This window comes from Cladophialophora bantiana (genome assembly GCF_000835475.1).
Source record: "Cladophialophora bantiana CBS 173.52 unplaced genomic scaffold supercont1.15, whole genome shotgun sequence".
NCBI classification, from domain to species: domain Eukaryota; kingdom Fungi; phylum Ascomycota; class Eurotiomycetes; order Chaetothyriales; family Herpotrichiellaceae; genus Cladophialophora; species Cladophialophora bantiana.
In genome coordinates, this window is record NW_015971589.1 from 106,587 (window position 1) to 129,079 (window position 22,493).

Sequence of the window (22,493 nt, forward strand, 5' to 3'; positions counted from 1 at the left end):
TCTCTTCGGAATATTTCTCGATTAGCACGGTCTTTAGATTCGGTGTTAGATCTGCTAATAATACGTTAGCGAGACGCGCCTTAGCGAGTAGAAAGGCGAGTTATCCTGCCTATAAGATATAAATTTACCGTCTAACGTCTCTCCCCTAATGGTAGGACCTATGCTACAGTCTAAATCTAAGATTATCTATGTAGGTATTCTAGTTAATAACCGGTTAGTAAATCGAGCTACGGATAGTTATTCGCTAATAGTAGTGCCGGCGATATCCTAGACATAGTGATTACGGTATCTAGTTAGGATTGGCTAATTATGCCTAGAATGTGATCTTAAAGCTTTATACATTAGTAATCTTTATCTTAGAAAACATAGTTTTCAATCTGTTTACGTTGCTTTCGTGGTTATCATTCTCATTCTTATTATATATAAATCGTAATACGTCGACCCTTATGCTAGCCGTTCCTCTATACTTAAGACTTAGTTCTGTCGTAAGCCTTCGCTCTTAATCTAGAGGTAAGGCCTGCATTTCGACTTAATTGGAAGGAATTATATCTATAACTTTGGGGAACTCGTATTTATGCTTATAGCTTCTTAAATTAACTATATCTACGGTAGGGGTGTGCCTAAACTGGTCTCTATAATAAAGGGATCCGTTTTTAGCTCTCTGTAAAACCTAACTAGTCTTCTAAAGACTGCTGTAGGACTACTTCCTAAACTGGTTCCTTGGTCTATAGGAAGAGAAATATAGGTAAGGATATATGGGTACGAGAACGTAGGTGGGAGGACCTGGGTAAGTTTCATAGGGGCGTTTACTGGCCTCTAGGGAGCCGGAAATTTCATATATCTAGGTTCGCCTATCTATATTTCTCTTTCTATAAGTTTCGACCTAAGTCACCCGAAGCTACACTTTTAGACTCCTAAGCCGATTTAGGCCCTCGGTAATACGGAATGTACCCAGGTTTACCTATCTATATTCGCTTACCTAGATATACTTATCTATACTTCTCTTTCCATAGGTCTTAACCTAAGTAACTCGAAAGGCCCCACTCTATAAAATTATCTTCGAGCTCTAGAGTCGATTTAAGCTCTCGGCATTACTTTAGTTACGTGGAAATATACCTAGGTCTGCCTATCTATATCTCCGTATTTATATATCCTTATCTGTATAATATCTCGAAGCTTTTTCGGCTTTAATAGTGAACTCTCTATAGAATCTACCCAGGTCTTCCTATCTATATTCGCTTACCTAAGTGCCCTTACCTATATTTCTCTTTCCATAAGCCTTAACATAAGTAATTCGAGTATGGCCGAGAGCCTAAATCGAATTAGGAGCCCAAAAGTGCCTAGACGACGGGAGGGCTTATATGGGACGCTATCTAGTCTAATAGAGAAAGGAATATAAAACGCATAGGAGTTTAGTATTACAGTATTGTATAATAGATTATGTCTCTTACTAGTACTCTAACCCATAAAACGGTCCTGATTAGGATATTAAGAGACAATGGACGGAGCGAATATTGAGATCGAAATATTATATTTTCGATCTAATAAGTTAGGGGATTCTGCTCACGAGAGTAACGTGGAAAGACTAGTCACAATATTCCGTAATAAAGGCTGCTAGATTACGAAGCTCCAGAATTATATCTCTATATATATTAATTAACGACTACTTAATAGAGCACTGTAGAACTCTAGGATTCCCGCCGAGTGGCTAGTTATAGATACGCTCGGTAACTATCCGAAGCTAGAGTTTCCTTCTGGTTCTCGCTTAGAATGTCTACATAGCTAAGTAAGGGTGCGTACCGTTATAGAAGTCTTATCTCTAGGAGAGAGACGTTAGACGATGGACTTCTATATTATTAATATACTTTAGTTCTTATAACTCTTTATATAAATAACTTCTTAGGATTATAAAATCTAGGTCCGGGGCTAGTGGCGACATTAGTCGAGAAGTACGCTAATAACGAGTGGCATCCTGGTGAGATCTATTATAGAATGCGGCGGTGTCATCGGTAAAAGAACTAAGGTATCGATAACTTATGATTCGAGAAGCGGTGGCGGGCGCACCTATTCTACTACGAGCAACGAAATGTCGTAGCGCTCTTACACTATAACGATATTATGTCTACGTACGACGATCTTCTAGACGCCCCTAGACTTCGGAAAGATTAGAGGTTAACCACGTAATATAAAATACTTTCTATAAGAATCGAAGAGGTAAGCTATACTCTCGATCGTACGCTTATTCTAATTAGTTAAAGTATATTCTTAATTATCTTATCTCTATAAAGAATTTCTAGTATGAAATTATCTAGGGAGATAGCGAGGCTCTATAGAAAGTAGACGAAGCCACCGTTAAAGCCTTAGAGCTCATGGCTTCTAGGGCTTATAGAGCGGATACTCGGACTCTACGCTATTAACTAAATAGTGGTTAGATTTTCGGCGCATTTAATGGCCGTGAGCGCGAGGAGATCTAGGTTAGAGTGCTGAATTTTATATCTAATCGCTTAGTCCCTACTTTCTTAAGCTTCTTTGAGGATTTAAACTAGTTCGAATATTCTATCGACTGCGTTAAGCGGTTGATATATTTAGAGCGTCGCGAGACCATCGTTTCCGCCCTAGGACGAATGTTTTCCGATCTAAACTAATAAGCCGGCTACTACGTTATTTAGAGATCTGAACATACGTTTATTTCAGCGCTAGAGAATTAAGCTAACCGACTAGACTGGGGGATTAGATAGATCTTCATTTCTATAATACGTAACTACCCCGACATAGCTTTACGCCCGAAGAAGAGAGATTTACTGGTAAAACCGAAAATAAAAGAAGTAGATACGACCGGTTTATTTAAGTTTACGGTTCTTATTCATCGGCTAAACTTTAAGTCTCCCGAGATTCATGAGCTAATGGATTCCCTACCTCCTCTATCGGTATTAAAGAAGTACGTCACTTTTATCGACGATATTAATTCTAACACTAAGATAAAGAGATATGGAACTCTATATAGTAAATATCATTAGAAAGATAGATCTTTACTCTTTCTAGAAAACCTACACGACGTAAGCATTTAAGAACTGGGAGAGATGTCGTTTTGGTTCGTACGTCGTTCCTCGTATCTTACCTTTTTCGGTAAGCTAGCTAGAATCCTTCCGCTTAGAGTTATAACTGGAATAGCGAACTCTAAGTAGACTAGAGAGATAGTTCAGAAAGAGGATCGGAGATAAGCAGTATTATTAGAGAGAGAGAGACTTAAACAACATCGTACTATTCGCAAGACTAGGAAATCTCGACCGTCGGCTCCGAGTAAATCTTACTCGTCAAATCTTACTTAGAATTTTAGATATCTCGAGCTAAATTTAATTCGGAAGTGTATGCGGCGGCTAAAGAGAATTAAATCCCTCGTTAGGAGGTGCTCTAAGAAGTGGAATAAGAGGACGCCTTACCGGGTAAGGAAGAGAGAAATGCCCAAATTAAATACTATAGTATAAGGGAAAGAGCGGCGTCTTAAGGAGAAAAGATAGCTTATCGAGAAGATAGAAATCGAGGCGGAGAGGAGGAAGTAGAAGTAGAACCACTATTACGGCCACGGTTATCATAGTTAAATAACTTCGAATTATAAGGTTGACGTCCTCTCGTAGATTAGAACACCCAACTCCGGCCCTATTTATTGCGTAATCTTAGATGTACTGCGATTCCTATCTCGTTCAAGATTATAAAGAATCATTTTTAGTAATAAGGCTGAACAATCTAAACTCCTTTCATCGATATCTAGAGAATTGTTTAAGACCGTACTTTAATTTAACCGGCGTAGAACGAATATGTAATGATCGCCGCCCTCCCTACACGATTTATAATGTATAGCTTAGCGACGACTATTATCGTTCTTCCTCTTAATTATCTTAGTATACTTATAACCCTCATCTAGGTTCTTTAAATCTACGCAGAATCTTCATTTAATGCTGTTTAAAGACTGTATATTCTTTAATAGGTTAGATCAACTAACAACTATTCTCCGTAGACTAAATACAACGAAACGAGTGTACATTGGTTGCTCCGCTCGTTCCCTCTTTCTTTTCGCTCTTTTTATTCTTACCTTCTATTTCCCCCTTCCCCTTAGACCTCCAGGACTGGCGTTTCCTTCCTAAACTTTTTCTCTATAGTATTCTATCTCACTAGCTCTAGAATCGACCCTACTTTGGTCCTTTAACGGTTATCTTTAATAGCGTATCGAGTTCTTTAAATACTTTGGTAGCTTCTACCTTCTATCCACCTAAACGAGCTTTCTTAGAAGCACTCTCTATTTGTCCGTCTAGAAATAGTTAGCGTAGCGCTTTGAGCGATCCAGCCGTAAACTTACCGTCACTAGAGTCTTTCATTATATTTCGAGTGCGCTTTTTAGTCGTGTTCATTCGCACCTTTTTCGAAGGCTTTAAATAATCCTCGCCTAGAGCGAAGTTAGTTTTAAGAATGTAGGCTCACTAAACTATCCATACCTTCACTGTCGGTGTCATTCCTTCGAACACGTTTCTTACTAACCGCCATATCTAGGATTTTCGAGGTTAGGGCTGCATCGCCGCCTAAGAGTAATTAGCTTCCAAGTATAGATGATGGCGGTAAGCACTTACTATCGCTGTCACTGTCGCTGATAGTAACCACCTCATCACGGAGACGCTTCGAAGTATACTTACTTTAAAGTTCTTTGCAGTACAGTATAAAGGCTAATCCATAGTCCATAGCTTCAAAGAGTATATCTTCACAGTCTTCGGGGCTGAAATCCTTGCTAAGCCTCCGGCTGAGTTTCCTAAACTCTCGACGACAATTCTCGAAGTCCTCCGCTATTAAGATTTCAATATTGCCCATAGCTCGTAGTTAATTAACCCAAAGCACAGAAGTGAAGAAACCGAATCTTCTAAGAGAGTTCTAGGGAGATTGGTTTAAGTTACAATCTAACGAGTGACCAAGATTCTACATGGTTTATTCGCACTCTTATATTCTCATAGTCCCTATGTAGGTATCACTTTAGAGCCAGAAGAGATATTCAGTAGAAGCCTAATTAGAATCCGCATTAGACTATTAAGATGGTCTCGTAGAGAAGAAGAATAGGAGGGGAGAGTTATTAATGACAATTGCACTTCGAGGCTTTCTAATTTACTATCATTCTCTTTACTATTATATCGTATTGTATAGTGATAGACTCTCGCTCTTTATTCGCCAGTTTCTATATCTTTTAGCCTACATTAGACGATCGATACCGGAATTTATAATACGATATAGCCAGCACCTTTCCTATTTCGCCTTAGGAAGCTCATATAGACATAGAATTTAATCACTTCGTCATTAACTAAATCCTAAATATATTTCTACACTCCGCTTCGTAGAAAGATTACAGCATATAAAGACTCGCTGAAGGATGTGCGAAGAGTGGCCGAAGCCGACATTTAGAGTGGCTATAGGCATCTCTTCCTCCCTCCGCCTATATAGCTTTTTAAAGGAATTAGATTAGGTGTAAACGAGATTATATTATTAGAAATCTACCTAACGTCTCGTCGTAAGTATTGGTACGTTCAGTCTCCTCTAACCGCCTACGAACTCGAATCACCCTTCTACCATAAGCTTTTCCTCCTCTGCATTTAACCACAAGAACCATAGACGATATTTTACGGGGGAGTAACCTCTATGTACCCCTTATCATTAGCCGTAATTATGATTTAGAACCCATCGATACTCATGAATGTACATGGTGCTGTTCCTAACGTAACACTAATCTAAGAGACACTAATATCGTTGCAGTCGCCGATGGAGTACGAAGGAAGTGCGAGACATTCGATAGAGCCTAAGTGGTGCATCTGTCCATCTCGTGGGAGCTCAAAGCCAAGCGTCTGCGTGCCAGCGGTAAATGCGACATTCACTGGCCAGTCTTCACTCCTCCGCTAAGGCTTAAGACCTATTGCGGTATTGTTCGATGCTAACTCGTAGTTATCGGGTGAGGCTGGAATAGCTCGTCCAATAGACATTCGTTATAACTAAAGAAGAACCACGACAGTCTTACCAATAGAGCTGGAGAACATTATGTTAAAAGAAGAAGGAATTTTCAAAGAAAAGCGACCCGTAGGGGCAGAGCTTAGACGAGATACGAGGGACTTCGGTTTAGATGACACTCTTGCTAATAGAAGATGAATAATAATTCACCTTAAATTAGATATTAGAGGTGAGATGCTTATATTTAAGATAACTAGTTAAATAGAGCGTAAAAGGACTCTGGGAGCTCAATTCGGTCCCAGTAGTCTAAAAGGGACCAAAAAGATTAATGTCACACGAGCGAGCTAGATTAGGACCCTTTGATGACGATTAAATAAATCCTCATCCGGCAAATTACTTTAAGGTTCAACATCGAGTGTCCTCTCATGGCGAGGACGAAATAAACCGCATATAAGATTGTCCTTAATTATTATCCCTAATTTATGTTGAGGATGATATATAGGAAAGAGCACTGGGGGTGTCGCCCTAAGAAGAAACTTAAGAAGCCTTGCGAAAGATTAGCTCTTAGGGAAGCGCCTCCCTAACAGCACGGGCCGTGTAAAGAAACCGCATCGATATAAGCTAGGTAGGGTTGTCCTTTACTCTTCTATTATCTTATATTTAAGTAAGTGAAATTATGATTAACGGTGACTAGGAACGGTTACTCTAAGAGAGATTCGTCGCTATTAGAAATCTATAGAGTTACTTATTCGCAAACGTCCATTTTAACGGCTTATCCGTGAAATTATAGACGATCTAAGAACCCCCCAGATGAAATGGTAAGGGGATGGTTTTCGATTTCAGTCGACGGTAATCGAAGCTCTGTAAGAAGCTCTCGAGTTATATCTTGCGAGTCTATTCGAAGATTCTAATCTCTGCGCTATCCACGTAAAACGAGTTACTATTCGTGAGCTAATTTCTGCTTCCTACGAGAGGATATTCTTAGTTAACGTCTTTAGAATCAAAAGATATACAGCTCGCACGACGTTTACGTGGAGAAAGAAACCCCGTCTAAGGAAAGACATAAGAGCTTTGGTGACTTCATATGTAAATAGTCGTCCATAAAATATCTTCCTTGATTTTAGAGGTATCTTCAGTGTATATTTAACGGCAGCTGAAGTACGATATATGAGCTAATGGAATGAGTTTTCTAGAACCTTATAAAAGATTTTATACTTGGGTAGACTGTTGTATTTAAGACTGTGAAGAATGATTTTTAATCTATTTATTCGGAGCTTAGTATCTGAAGGCTATTCTTCCCTAAATAATTAAGATGCCACGAGTAGTTCGACCACCTATACGCCAGATACGTTTTAAATTTTCGAAGAAATATGCTATAGTTTAAAAGTAGTCTCCGTTCTTCACCGTGTTGCATCGCTTTTAGATAATGAAGATTCCGAGCCCATTATCCCAGTCGTAATGACGCCTCTGTTCCGCGCTCATTGCCGATCTGAGTATCGTGGTCCTTTTTGACTTAATATAATAACTAATTATTGTAGACCAGGAATAAAATTAAGCTAATCCCTATACACGCACTCGTTATTATAACCGTGATGGTCGCAGTCACGGACTAGTTCCCGTCCTTAGCGGTGTACACATTAATTAGTGTATTAACTAGATCGAGAATGGCATTAAGCAAAGTTAGTCTAATATTATAAGGTCAGCGTCTGCTTTCAGCTGCCGGCTGAGTAGTCATTATAAGAATATTCGATTTACTAACTAAATATAGTTTCTCTTCCATCTTTTCTAGAGTAGAGCGATGCTAACGACCCTAAAGAGATAGTAAGCTCCTACTATCTAGAGGAGCGAGACATTCTAAACGGTGTCTAGAATAATTTTTTCTATAGAAGTCTTACTTACCGCTACTTACATCGAATTAGAGCTTTTAAGAGAGGTAAACGTGCCCGGGAATATAATGTATTTAGCTAGGATTAACTACGTAAATAAGCTAGTATAGAAGTTGTAGCGACGTGGAATCTTATTAAGCTCTAAGAGCATCGCTATATATCGAGATTGTGAGCGTAGCGGGTTCGTCGAAAGTGGCCTAGGGAGACGAGCCTCATTTCTCTGAAACGAAGGCAGTGGTAGAGGAGCCTATGGAAACTTGGACTCCGAATGAGACGGCTGTTCCCTTAACTTTGGAGGGAGAATGGTCATATATCGTTTTTTAGAATATGTTGCTTGCTGTATATGCGTTTCGGGTACTGGAGTCCGTTTCGTCTCAGTAGCGGGTGCGGAAGACGGAGAGTTCTTAGGAAATTTCATCAGCGGTAGGGATCGTGACGAGGAGCTCATTGTTTCCTTAACATTATCTTCCTTAGATAGATATTGAAGTTGTGTACTGTAAAGTACTGTACTATATACTTGCAGTTTCTCTAAGGCTTAATATGAAAAGAGGGTCTATATGCGGCTCCTAAAGGGTGCCGAATCTAGTTCTCACAACTTATTAAGAGCCGTTTATAGACCCCATTCTCAATTTATTCGGGTGACAAAATGGGCCCTAACAATGGTCGGATCTAAAATTTTAGGCCGTAGAGAGCTGCTGTAGTATACTAAAAGTTAAGTTGTAAATGAACTCTACTCTATTCTCTTCTTTGCCTGTGTCATCTATCGAGGCGACACTATTTATGGCGAAGTGTTAAGCTTCACGGTTTCTGCCATAAATAGAGGCGCCAAGAATGGTTGAAAAAGTAATGCGAACTAGCTAATATTTACTGTATAGCTACTAGTAAAGACTCTATGTATGCAGAACGTAAGAGGTTCGTACCCGTTCAGTAGCTATATCCCCAGAGCAGCGCCGCCCACCCCCATCGACCTCGTTGCCTTCAAATTTGTGAATGTTCCTAGTTTCGCGCTGTGTGTTCCGCTAATGATAGATGATAATCTTTAGATAATATACTTAAATTCTCATTAATCCAGGGTAGTAACTGCAATTACTGTGGTGAGTGTGGTCAGCGAAAGTTGACCAGCAGCGTCCGTCGTCTCTGAGGCTCTTAGTATGGTTTCTGAACTAATAGTGATTATACTCGTAGTGGCCGGGTCCGTAGTGATAATTTCTAATGCTGTATCCTGAGAGGTGACCACCGGCCCGACCGATGTAATGGTCGTCGTTAGGGTGGTTAAGGTAGGATCGCCGGCGGTGTCTATTGTCATTAAAGTCACGATAATAGGCTCTAGGTTTGTCGTCGTCGCGGTCGTGGAAGAGCTTTCTAAGTTCACGGTAATAGTTTCGGGTAGTGTGCCTTAAGATGTAGTTACGGGTTTAACCGAAGTAATGGTCGTCGCGAGAGTAGTTAGGATGCCATCGCCCCCGGAGTCGATCGTCGTCACAGTTACTGTGGCCGCCTCTAATGATGTGGTTTAAGGAGGACATAAAGTTAGAGTTAAGTTGGTCGATACGTCATAGAATTTAACGGTAAAGTCATTATGTGGCTGATTATAAATATCTGGGTAAAGCGCCACGCTAGGGTCGTAGGTGATGCTCGAGCAGTCGCCGAAAGACGGTGAGAGGTAGAGGCCCTAGTTTTCGAACGGATACTCATTAATATTCGAGATGTTATACGCTAGTATCGGATTGTTAGGGTAATAGGTGTACTCGAACTACGTAATGAACGAATCGTCGGTAACCGTGGTAATCTTCAACGAGATGCCTCCATCGTTGGGGTTAACTCGATATATCTCGTTGTAGCTACCGATATTTAGCTCCAGATAATTCGTTGTGTCGTTGGGGACATTTGCAACACTTTAGATATAGACCTCGACATCACACTAATTCTCGATAATAGCGATTCCGAGGTAGGAAACGGAAGAGATATCGGATAATACTACGATAAGAACGAGTCGTCTTAAGCTAGTTATATTAAAGCTATGAGTTCCCTAAGAATCTATTAGAAAAGGCCGAGTCTAGTTAAGTGAGATGCGGTGCTATACGGTGTCTCTTTAAAATAGCAGAGTTAGTATCTAGTTAGTCACCAGTCTTTAGTGATCTAGCGAGATCATTGAGGGTGATAGCGTCCTAAAACGGCCTTAAGTAATGGAAGTATATAGAAGATTAAGGGAGCTAAATTAAGCCGCGAGCCTAAAATGGTCCCTTTTTCTAGTCGCTAAGCTCGCGGAGATTAATCGCTATATAGATGATCACTTAGAACGCAACGAGGTTCCCTAACCCATAGGTTTTTAGATTCGAAATAGTGTAAAGTATCTAAAGTTACTAAATTCCTATATTCGAGGACTCAGTTTGAGGCCGAAGGACTCCTCCTAAATACTCGAACCGAAGTCCTTAAGTAATGTAAGGATTATATCTATAACTTTCCTAAACTTAGTAGCATCGTCACTAGATTTCTTTACCTCGATTTTCCATCTCTGGATATACCCTTCGAGCTTTCAACCATTCTCTCGGGCCTCCCGAAGGGCGATCTTCATTCGAGACGCCTTCTCTTCTATCTTCTGTCTCTCTTCTAACTCTAGGCTGGCTTATGCCTTCCACTCGTTCAGCTCGCGGGCTAAACTCTCCGCGGTCTTCTTAAGCTCGCTAATCCTTGCCGTGAAACTCACATCCGATTTCTCGAAATGGCTCTGCTTTTATATATTTAGTTAGCTCGATAGTCTAGGTGAGAAGCGTCCTCAATAGGTATATTTATCTGTATATTTCCTAGGCGGGTCGTTCGAGACGCCTTACTGGAAGGCTTCTAAGTTGCGGCGACATAGTTATCGTCGATACATTTACACAGTTTTTGGAGAGATTTAATGGAGAATTCACTTAGGTTCTTTGTGAAGAGATGGTATATCGCTGCGGTTTTTTCCTACGTATATAGGTCGTCGTCGTTTATTTTAAGCCGTATCTAGGAGGGTTCGACCGTAATTCTAAGTCTACTGTCTAGAAAGTCGTCATCAAAATGTATCGAATAGATGCTGGTGGATCTTACGGATGTTCGCCGCTAGCTTTTCTCGACATTTCCGATTCCACTCCGTTCGCTTTTGGTTCTTGGACGGATAATTTGCCATTCGCGGAACACAATCCCTACTTATGTCTTCCTGCCCGTTGGTGAGATTTGTGGTCCTAGTGCGTGAATTTAGGAAGGTCTACAGGATAATAGAAAATTAGAAGCCAGTTGTGCGAGCAGTAAATATTAACACTACTTCAGGATGAAGATAGGATCTTTTCGGGTTCCCTTTTTAATTATCTATCCATTTCAGACCCCCAGCTCAAGGGTAAACCCTAAAACGCACACAAGGGTGTCTAAAACGCACACATCCCCATTCGGTTAGCGCAACTCGGGTAACATTCCTTATCAGGAATAATTCTCCCTTGCACGCCCCCCCAGGCGCGCCTATTCACGGCGTTCTAGGCTTGCGTTCTAGGCGCCCTAGGCCTGCAAAATATGATGATGCTAGGAACGATGCAAGGAATGCAAGGAATGATGTAAGGATCGATACAAGTGGTGCTGTCTCAGTGCTAGAGGCGACTCCACCTAAATATTTTCTATGGGAGTTCCTTTCGCCGCGTATTGCGCTCCACACCTAGTCTAGTCGAAAAGTCATGGTTCCTGGGATATGAGTTGACTGTCCTCGACCTCGTCCTCCTCCTCCGCGGCCTCTTCTTGCGCCTCTTCCTGCGCCTCCGCGGCCTCTGTTTGACTCATTTAGACGTCTCCTTGCCTCCTGATTGGCCTGTTCTATTGCGGCATCAGTCCGCTCAGGCTCTGTCAACATCCGCCTGTTATTCACATCATATCGATGCCGCGGGATGATATCTGGTGGTTGCGCAACCTCAGCATAGTTGAATGTGATCTCTCGGCATCGATCGAGACGCCAGTGAACGTCGAAATCCTCAACCTGGAGAGGCTCCGTTGATTCAATGCGTGCTCGGATGATATGAGGACATGGAAGGCCCCATCGACGCTCGAACGAGCCTGTGCAAGGTCTCCATGTTGTTGGAGGGGCCCGCAAGGTTGCTGGTGTTGCATTTATATAAATATTGTGAGACTTACACACTTCTTCTACTTTGAGAAGCGCATAAATCGATATATAAGTGACCACAAAGACCCATAGTTGGCTGTTAAACTGAGGTCTTCTAGATTGACTATTGTTAGCAAGTCTTGCCATGATCTCTATACCCATATCTCTGTGAATATATTCGAACTGTCAAACGATAGTTGAGATGTCGCTTTGAGTGCTAGATAGATGACTTTTTAGCACTCGATGCATTCCTTCTAGACGTGAGGTTGTGATATTGCCAAAATGACGATGATTGTCGGTGAAACAGCGCCAAATTCCTTCCTTTCTAGCCCACCAGGTATAGGCTAGATAGTCGACAATCTGAATCTCACCTCGATGCTCGTATTTCAACTCATCCCAGGCTAAATTAGCACCCTCCTCGGTGATAGCATCCACGCATTTCCACCAGCTATTCATAAGACGCTTTAGTTGGACTTGAATCCTTGCTGCGTCCTCATCGATATCCTCCTGTGTTGCAAACCCAAGGTCTCGTTGAGTGAGAGGCCTCCATATCTTCTTGATCTTACTCACAATCGCCTTGTTAATATGCCAGAGACAAAGTAAATGCGAGGCAAGTGGAAAGACACCTTGATAGCATTGGCAAGGGAATAGGCGGCGTCTGTGATGAGAACCCGCGGAGTTGAGATCTCACAATGTTCAACGATTTCAGAGAGACTACTCAACACCCACTGGTAAGTGATTTCATCCTCCCATTTAATAAATGCCGATCCAAGGAAGAAGGATTCATTGTTTGCCGTCACACCAACCATATTGACCAATGGCATGTTGAAACGATTAGTTTTATATGTGGTATCCACCAACAGAATATCAGGATAAAGTCGAAAGAGATCAAGACCCTTGTGGTGAAAGAATGCGAGGCCCTCGACTTTTAAATTCTTGGTGTTGTACAGAGTTCGATGTTACCATTGCTCTGCGATTGCTAGAAGAAGTGCTTGAATGGGTGTTCTACCATTCAAGTCGATCTTTTCATGCCTTTTACGCTCATTCTCGGCGGCCTTCAGTGTGATTGGAACATCATATAGTGAGCGAATTCGAGAGACAGTTAACTGCGCTCCAAGGCCTTCATGGAGTTGCTCCTTGATGAATTGAGAGATCTCACCTTTGACGTCCACGTCGACGGAGACTAGGATGCGTTGAAGGGCCCCATGAAGGCTCATGAGAGTGCTCAGAATGAGTATAAATAAGTCGCCAGGGAGAGCCATCCATAAAGCGTTTCAAGGTGATTCGAAAGTAACAATTCCGACTCATAGTGCCCTTAAATCGATGGACAGCGCTTCTTTTCCTGTTACGCGGGTCAGCGCGATCACAGACTAGATAGATTGAATTGATATCGCCGCTAAGATTGGGACGACCTTGTCGATGCATGCGAAGGCCATATCCGCGAGGCCCTGTCCACCTATCAAGGAACTCCCAGGCCTCCTCAAGTGAGTGAAATATAGTGTCACTAGGCGGGAGCGCAAATGGAATCACAGGGCCCTGTTCCTGCGCCTCCGCGGCCTCTTCACTAGGTTGCGCGTCGTCGAGAGCCTCCGGGGCATCTTCCTGCGCCGCCACGCCCTCCGCGACCTCCGGGTCGGAGTTGCATTCATAGAACTCATCATTTGAGGATGTTTCATAGGCCAATAGGGCCTCCATTTCCGCGGCTAGGTGGGCGGGAGTCGACATGGCTATGCGGCGCAGTAATAGGCGCAATGATAGGTTGTTGCGGGCCAGGAATATGTTGTTGAGAGGGTTGTGATCGAGGAGAGGTAGGCAGAGATAGAATGGAAAGGGGTTACCTGGGTTATGCCAAGACAGGAGCTAACCGAATCGGATTGTGCTAACCTAATTGGGATGTGTGCGTAATAGGCACCCTTGTGTGCGTTTTAGGGTTTACCGAAGATGATTGCGTTGAATTGATAAACAAAAGGCTCGAAGAACCCGAATTCCGGTTTTTGGCATCGGTCTACCCTGCACTAGGCCCAGACCCCGCCCATCAACCCTCAATTTATCTCGAACCCTGGCCGTCTCTCACAAGGTGACAATTCCAGCAAGCTAAGGTCCCGTCCCGCGAGCATGACACTTAGAGTCCAGGCCCAACTTCGACACAACATGGTCACCATATCTGCTCGGGTTACACCAGGCTCGTCCGCCTCGGAAAACATCTTCTAATTGATACAGCACCACGACATTATATAGCGTTCGCTATTACGAGAAGCTATGTATAGCTTGTAAGAGTCGTGTAATAGACCATAGGAGCCTACGGTAGTGAGGGAGGCCGGGTGGCAATTCTACACTCATTAACTTGATCATCCTGACCAATTTCTCTGCGGGAGGACTACACTTGTACACCTCCTTTGCCCTCTATGTGCTCGAAGCGCTTCGCCGACTTAACCTTTTCAAACTTCCAATTGATGACAACAAGAACCACCAACACTAGCAATATCGTGATCCCACCCACTAACGGTCCCATAATGGCAAGTACACTGAATCCATACGACGCTGTCATAAACTGATCGTTCGCTTTTAACTGATCCGTTGCGAGCCCGACCTGCATCGCAGTCAACACAAGGGCGATGTAGATGGTCGTCGCCGCGAGCCAGCCCAGCTGGTCTCGGAGGAAGCTGGCGTAGTTCGGCCACTGATTCATATAGTATCCAAACCTGTAGAACACATAAATGGCGTTAAGCCGCCCGAGGCGCAGCTCACCGTAATAAAATCGCCTGTGAATGTCCTTGTACACCGTCGGAGCGAGGATCTCTTTCACGAATTTCCGCCAGTCGGCCCACTTGGGAAGATCGCCTTCCTTCGGCAGCAATCCTTTGTCCTTGGCGATGACGAAATCGCTTTCGTGCGAAAGGAGGGCTGCATAGGTTAGCAGGAACCCTAGGGCTATACGCCTGAGTGTCTTGGTTGTGCATTGTTCTGCCATTGTGTTAGTCCTCTTTTTGCCATGATGCCGTTTCTTGCCCCTTACTTTGGCCTTTGGAGCAGTCACAACCATCCTGACACCGCAAGTGGGCTCTCCAGAAATCGGGGGAGAGGATAAATCGTGGGATCGGCTTGAGGAAGATACGCCCGCTGCCCCAGACCAGGTACATATCCATCTTCTCGCTAATGATTATCTCTCTCTGGAGTACCAATTAATATGTTAAGGATCCCTACTGATCCTAACTGGGTTAGGGTTCTCAGTAACAATCCTAAGATAGCATGAGCTGGTTGGGGAAGACACAAGATATGAGCAGGGTTCTCTGTTACTAAGAACTGTATAGTCCAGTAGATAACATGAGTTGGCTACGAAGAGAGTGTAACTACCTAGGGTGATGAGGGTGTATATATAATGCTTGTGCTCTGCTACGCTCTGTGCGCTCTGTGCGCTCTGTGCCAATAGGGCCAACAGGGCCAACAGGGCCAACAGGGCATATCACGTGACCTAGCCTTGTTCCTCCGTGGATCCTTCCAAGTGTCCAATGAGCGTGGTGAGTCGTGCTCGTGCGACTCGTAGTCGGTCTTCCGCAAGGCTGTGTCTAACATGGTAGTGCAACGGGCGAGGCGGCATCGGAAGCCCAGCAAACCAAAGGTACTTGTAGACATCGTTCAGCCTGTCGACAGAGAACTCAGATGAGAGGAAGTCTTCGTCATTAGGTTTTACAAGAGCGATATCGTCGTCGGTTCGATATGTGACCGGGAAAAGGGATCCTATTGAAGACTCTGATTCGCTTGAGTCTAAAGAGACCAGCAAGTTAACCGTGAAGGGAGACAGCTCTTCAGTCTGCCAATGCTGTCAGAGCAGTGTTTCTTGATCGGGAAGTATTCCTGGTACCTCGTCCATGTCCACAGCGGGCCGATCTGCGTATAGCCCACCCTTTTGTCCTTGGGCGACTGCTAGGAATGCTATGATACTCGAGCTTGTCTCTCCATCACTTAATCTTGTCGATTTGTGAAAAGTCTGCTCTTAAAGTTGGTCTTGATCTAGAAATAGCGAAATGCACAATGGCTGCGTCGAGATAGTCGCTCGTTGCCTTTTAGAGAGGTCCCGCCTGAGTTGGATCGAGCGAGCAGGCAAGCCATGCTGCATCTTGCCGCATTTCCACCCAATCATTTCCAACTTCCACGGCCGGCGAGAACAGTGCCCAACCTAGGCGTTGACAACACAGCAGTAGAATAGCGCTTAGCCTAATGTAGTATAGTAACCTGTGATTCGCCAAAACAGCTGGGCAGAAAATTCAGCCCCCACGAATGGGCCAAGAAAAAGGAAGGGCTAATGGTTGGTCCACGTGGTTGGGCTGGTGAACATTGGAATTGTTGTCGTCTGCAACCTCTAGGAGTCGAATAGTACATGGGACTGGCTGCCCAAAATCCTGTTAGCATGGCAGGCGCAATAAACAGCACGACAGACTTGATTTTGTTGTCCCGGCAGCTGGTTGTCTCCTTGTATCAACGCGACGGGGCTGCCAGAACAAAAAAGCTTTTGAAGTCTAAGTCCACCACCCAGGCAATGTAACACCCTAGCGTTGCAACACGCGATTTTACAACTGTTGCAACAGAACAAGTCTCAATTACTCAACTAGCACTATCGTTGACATGGAACACGTTCATAAACGCCGCAATTGGGTCGTTTGAGGTGCTATTCCTGTTGTTTGTAGACTGCCTAGTCCTCCTAGTCGCTGTCGTCGTCGCCGCCAACGTGGCCAATGCCTCTTTGGCCGCCTGTATACTCTCGATGCTAGCAAAGGTCTCGTTGGCATCAATTGCCTTACCCTTTTGCCTCTGGGCCTTCGATCGCTCTAGTTGAGCCTTTAGACTAGCGATTTGCCGATCCTTCTGTTGATTATTCCACCGTAAACGATCGAGTTCTTTGCCGGTCTTACCCAGGAACCTGCGGAGTGGTCTTAAGATCGTTTCCTCTTGTCTAGCCCTGTTCATTGAATCGTCATAAATTCGTCTATTGACTGGCGTAGAATAGACATTATCCTCGAAGGCTTTTCGCTTGCGAGAAGGCGGTGTTCGTGGCGTAATCTGAGCGATTGCGGCGTCCTTAAGGACTAGGCTAGATCGAATAGCATTCCGTGGATTCCATGGATAGATACCACTGACCTTCCAGCCAGACTTAATATTGGCGACACTGAGACCTTCCTAGCTAGCCTTCTAATAGATCTGTAAGAACCTGGTCTTCTTAACTAGGCTTGCATCGTCGAATCTAGCTAGATCAGCGATCTGCGCTCGATAACGGGACTTAACAGGCGAAAAATAGGTAAGATCAAGTGGTTAAAGGACGTGGCTTGAGTGCGGTAGAAGATAATACACAACGATGTTATTCTGGTGGCATTTCCACATAAATTCATGCGTAACGTGACTCTTATGGCCATCCAGTAGTAGTAGTCGATACTCGCCGCGAGCAGTGCCTTCTGTCGTCGTTTGAGGAATGAATATCTAGTCTAGCCAGCGCAGACCGATCTCGTTTAATGTCCAGCCATTTAGCGAGGTTGTGTATAGATAGTTAGGACTAGAATCGTCAAACCAAGTGGTCTGTAGCGCTTTACCTTTGAAGATAACTAGCGCCCTAATCCGCTTGTCAGTGGCTGAGACCCCCTCGACCAGCGTTACCCATTCACGCGTCTCAGGCGATTTTTGCGTACTACTAGTAGTAGCCGATGTTCCAATAACGATTTGATTACTGCAAACGCCTAGGGCCAGTCCAGATTCGTCCATGTTGAAGGTGTTCTATGGTAGGATCGAATATCGTACTTTAATCGATTGTAGACCGCGAAACCACCCCTCAAGTAGCTCAGGAAGTGTACAATTGACGCGCTTAACAGAGATCTTTCGGCCTACCTTTGAACGGATATCAGGATGTCGCTGGATAAACCGTGGTAGCCAGTTATATCCGACCTAACTAGGGCCGCCAGACGACTCGCTAACTATCCCTGCGAGAACTCGCACAGCAGAATAGCTAGGCGCGTGTCCTTGAGCCTCTAGATCAAGTATCCATCTCTTTAACAGTTCCTCCTGTATATTCGACAATAACTGCTGTGGTTCGTGGGCGAGCGTGGCCGATTGAGTGCCTCTTAGTCTGCGACTTAACGTGGCGTAGTTGACGTCGTTTGCGGCCGCAGCCGCGCGAATTGAGGGATATTTGCGTGTTTCGAAGTCTTGGATAGCCTGTTGGATTCTGATCTCTCGATTTGAGGCCATTTACGCGTAATTAATGGTGAATTGGTTGAGTGGCAGTTGGATTGATTGAGATGGTCTGGTGGTGGGGTGGAATAAAACGCGTGTTGCAACGCTAGGGTGTTACATTGCCTGGGTGGTGGACTTATGTCTTGAATATGCATTTCCGCAAGCATCACCTGGTGTGCCCGTTATATCAAAAACAGTGAGCAAGTTCACTCTCTGCTGGTTGCCAGGCCCACGCCGCTCAAGCTGTCGGAAAGGGACCCACCGGCCGGCATCAAGTAACTCCGTAAGTCCTCATCGGAACAGCCATCACAATGCATCACACCCCTGATCGCATGGATGGCACAAAGTGTGTGCTCCAATTGCCTATCAGCAAGCATTCAATCAAGTTTGGTCGGTAGGATCGTCATCTTGCGCGCGAATTGACTGCGCATGCAAAATGCCACGTCAATGATTGTGCTAGAAGCATCCTGCTACAGCATTCTGACGTTGCAACTCGCATTTGACACCCATTCCCGGCAGCGCCACAACTTGTGTGAATCTGCACGCGGACTTCCCAAGAAGGCCCCATCAACGGCACACATTTTGACGAATAGTCATCCTCATCCAGACGGGCTGGCACTTGTTGAAATGCTGCTTCGCTTTACTTATACGCAGCAGGCTACACAAAGAGTCAGAGCACATCCCGCGCCGTTCAGTACTGGACGCACTTCAGCTGAATGAAACGCGAAAACCGCGATAAGAAGGCGACCGTTGAGGGGTCGCCCCCAGCCAAGGCCGGGCTGAACATTTGGTATTGGAAACGAGACCCCCGGCCCGAATCAGAGTAGGTATCCACCAGTTCATTTTCCCATCTCGAATTCTAACTTTTTCGCGGTATCATTGCCGTCCAAGGACTCGGTAGTGAGCCATGGCACACTTGGGTAAAACACACCCCTGCTGGCTGCTGGCGCAAGCCTATCGAGGGCCCAATGCTGCTCAAAGAGCTCCTGCCGAAACAGCTGTCCTGTAATGCGTTAGTTGCTTCGTTCAGTTACGATTCGGCCAAGTTGGGCGGCGACTTGCGGCAATACGCAGAGTCCTTGTTAAATTACATACTTCAACACCAAGACGCTGTACGTGCGCAGCCTTCACAATGGACAATATCTTCTCCCCCAGCAGATATTGTTCGATGCTGAAATCGGTATTAGCATGGCAGACGGCCCATTGTTTTTATTGGACACAGTCTGGGAGGGATTGTCATCCAAAAGGTACCCTGCTAAAGTCGGCCATCGTACTGGTGAATCTCCTTTGACTTGAATATACGCAGGCACTTATACTAGCCAGTGATTATCGGGACTATCGAGACATACATCTCAATGTCAGCGGCTTGATCTTTCTAGGCACACCTTTCAAAGGAACTAGACTAGCGAAACTCGGCGGATGGGTGAATGGGATCCGCAGGCGCAACGCAGAATTGGTACAGTCGTTGGTGATACATAGCAGCAACCTCGATGAAATTTCAAGGGATTTTTGGAATAGGTGCCAAGATCTTGACATGGTGTGCATTTATGAGCAATGGCGTCAGAAGTTTGGAATATGGAGCGTGCTGGCGAGTCTCGACGATGCTTTGTTTGTTTTCCTCCGCTAACAGAACTAGGTTGTCGATCGAATGTCAGCCAGCCTTGATGGGAAAAGAAGAATAGGTTTTGCAGCTAACCACTCCGGTCTCAACAAGTTTACGGGCGCAACTGACAAAAACTTCCAATTACTCCTGAGGGAGGTTGACAGAATGGTCAGGAATGCTCCCGCGGTCGTGGTTAGTCGGAAGTTGGGTATGCCTATGGATGTATGCGATCCTTAGACGGAGTTTGATCTAACTGAGCTGTCTTTTGCAGATGCCACAGTCGCCATTGAAACTGAACCATATTTTACGGTTCCTTTCCAAGACACAGGGTGTTTGGGGCGACGGCGCTGCCTCCGAAAGTTAGAAAAGCGCCTCCGTCCGTATTCAGGTGAACATCGTCGAGTGGCCCTGGTCGGGAAGGCCGGATACGGGTCTGCGTTCTCTATGTCTAACATCCATAGCGTGCTTCTTCTACGGGCTAATACATATCTAGGAAAACTAAAATAGCGGCCGAATTTGCATTCCAATTTCGCCTAAGGTATCCGAATATATCGGTGTTCTGGGTGCAAGGTGCCTCCAGGGCCAGCTTCGAGCGTTCATATCAGAAGATCGCCGAAAGGGCAAAGGTCCCACAACAACCTGCGGACGAAAACATTCTGGATTCGGTGAAGAGATGGTTGGAGGATGAGACCAAATACCCTTGGCTCATGATTGTCGATCATGTAGATAACTGGAGCCAATTGGCAGGACCCGATCAAACAGCTGCAAATCCAAGTTTGTATCCTACTTTCCTACCCAATCCTCAATAAATTATCAGCTGCAAATTGCCAGTTGAAGTTGACCCTTGTTTGATCTTCCTAACTATCTGAAGACAGAGAAGGTCCGGCCCGATACATACCCAAAGGAACGAACAACTGTGTTCTTATTACAACAAGACTCGATGGGTTTATTGGCAACCTCGGTTGCACGAGGTCTATCGATGTTGACGGAATGACACCAAAACAGGCGGCGAGACTGCTCCGAAAACACGTACAACCTCGGGAAAAGAACGCGAGCAAGGAGATTTCGGAGCTTATGAAGGAGTTGGAGCTCTCGCCACTAGAGATAACGCGAGCAGCAGTGGCAATATCGAACGGCTGCCTAAGCATCCAAGAGTACACAGAACGCTTCAAGCGTGACAATGACGACAAGACCGTATCCACAAGGACAACGCAGATATTGTTCAAACTCATAGAAAGCCGGGAGGAAGAGTTAGTGAAACGCGAGAAGCGGAGACAGGGCGAGCTAACTGGAGAGTCTCGGAAAGCGAGAGCATCGGAGCAGGATGCGCCATCTACATTCACCATGGACATCTTGTCTCTCATGTGTTTCCTTGACCCTCACGAACTTCCGCGGCGGCTCTTGCTGGGTCAAGATCCCCTAAATTTTACCATGGCTATGTCGATTCTGAAATCCTTCCGCTTGGTCGAGATGCAAAGGTCTGGCGAGTTCTCGCTAGCGTCGCAGGTCAGAGACGCTGCACGGGCGAGGCTCCAACTGCAAGATACAGAAGCCGAATTCCGCAAGCAGGCTCTGGCGCTAGTGGCTGGGGCACTCAACCGCGAGTACAGGGACTACGAGGAGTTGGAGTACTATCACTCACTTCTGCCACACGCGGACGCCGTCCTTGACGCCTACAAGGAGAGGGAGCCCGATGAGGACGACTCACACTCCCTCAATATAGTCAGGTGTTATCAACACGCAGCCTCTATACAAAATCCGCCAGGTAGCCCAGACGAAGTTGAGCGACGTATACAGAGATTGAAGGGGTTAATGCGGCGCCGTCTCGCTGACCTTGATGGTGATAGCAAGGAAGAGTACGGAAAACTCAGACGGGATGTCAAGAAACTCGAAAAGGAAGTTCAAAGGCATGCCTATAATCATGGCCTGCAGTTCGATTCCCTTAGGCAGAGTCTCACAGCTCGACAAGGAACTTAAAAATCGGCATGCATCATGACCTCTGAAGACGAGCTGGCTCACGATGAGGTGGAACCGGTCGAGCGCCCTGAGACCCAGTACGGCGTCATCCCCAAGCTACGATTCTGCAACTGGACGAGACGGTCGCACTGCCTCCAAAATCCCAGTGGGTATTAACAGAGCACCATTGACTTCTCCACAGAATACCACGTCGACATCCGGACACAGAGGACAGCCGTCTGTGGAAGGAAGCATATCGAGGCGTTCAACTACCTACACATGGAATGGGACGGACGGATCTTCAACGGACAGACCTTCCGGTCAATCTCAAATCGTGCAGGGCTCGTGACAACATGGTCAAACACGTCCAATGGATGGACTTACTTTAGAGCGGATGCGCTATGAAGATGAGTCGGGTTGGTGCGTCGAGCTGTAAGTATAATACCTTAACTTTAAAATTGAAAAAGTTGCAATGTGTTTATGAGGGTAAGCCGGTTTCGAGACGGATTGTACCCTTGGTAAGTTGATATGAAAGAGGATGGCTTCCTTAACGGGCTCAAATCTCCTTCACCCTGAACGACTGAGAATCGCTCGTCGCGACCTTGCGTTGAGCTCACGAGATCTAGCGGACGACGAGGATCACAACGGGAATAGCAAGGAGACAGACGATCACGACAAAGATTACGTATATCACAAGTGCGACTCCTTTCCAGATAAACTTCCACCATCGCTGCGGCCGCCG

The 22,493-nt window shown here is 45.1% G+C and overlaps 5 protein-coding genes across 5 annotated transcripts; 2 read left to right on the forward strand and 3 right to left on the reverse strand.

Annotated features, from left to right (window-relative positions):
- Positions 1-4,259: 4,259 nt before the first annotated feature.
- Z519_09242 (uncharacterized protein) lies at positions 4,260-4,857 on the reverse strand (the record flags this gene model as incomplete). The annotated part of the gene is made up of 5 exons (XM_016766966.1): positions 4,260-4,306; positions 4,355-4,441; positions 4,491-4,574; positions 4,623-4,633; positions 4,706-4,857. 5 exons carry the CDS (start codon positions 4,855-4,857, stop codon positions 4,260-4,262), a joined length of 381 nt encoding a protein of 126 aa, XP_016616482.1.
- An 8,075-nt stretch (positions 4,858-12,932) lies between these two features.
- On the reverse strand, positions 12,933-13,698 carry Z519_09243 (uncharacterized protein; the record flags this gene model as incomplete). The annotated part of the gene is made up of 2 exons (XM_016766967.1): positions 12,933-13,156; positions 13,323-13,698. 2 exons carry the CDS (start codon positions 13,696-13,698, stop codon positions 12,933-12,935), a joined length of 600 nt encoding a protein of 199 aa, XP_016616483.1.
- Positions 13,699-14,350: 652 nt separating this feature from the next.
- Positions 14,351-15,119, reverse strand: Z519_09244 (uncharacterized protein; the record flags this gene model as incomplete). The annotated part of the gene is made up of 2 exons (XM_016766968.1): positions 14,351-14,937; positions 14,990-15,119. 2 exons carry the CDS (start codon positions 15,117-15,119, stop codon positions 14,351-14,353), a joined length of 717 nt encoding a protein of 238 aa, XP_016616484.1.
- A 4,841-nt stretch (positions 15,120-19,960) lies between these two features.
- Z519_09245 (uncharacterized protein) lies at positions 19,961-21,772 on the forward strand (the record flags this gene model as incomplete). Its single annotated transcript, XM_016766969.1, has 4 exons — positions 19,961-20,003; positions 20,067-20,226; positions 20,289-20,569; positions 20,667-21,772. The coding sequence occupies 4 exons, from the start codon at positions 19,961-19,963 to the stop codon at positions 21,770-21,772; spliced, it is 1,590 nt and encodes a 529-aa protein (XP_016616485.1).
- A 15-nt stretch (positions 21,773-21,787) lies between these two features.
- On the forward strand, positions 21,788-22,156 carry Z519_09246 (uncharacterized protein; the record flags this gene model as incomplete). Its single annotated transcript, XM_016766970.1, has 2 exons — positions 21,788-21,917; positions 21,954-22,156. 2 exons carry the CDS (start codon positions 21,788-21,790, stop codon positions 22,154-22,156), a joined length of 333 nt encoding a protein of 110 aa, XP_016616486.1.
- Positions 22,157-22,493: the final 337 nt, after the last annotated feature.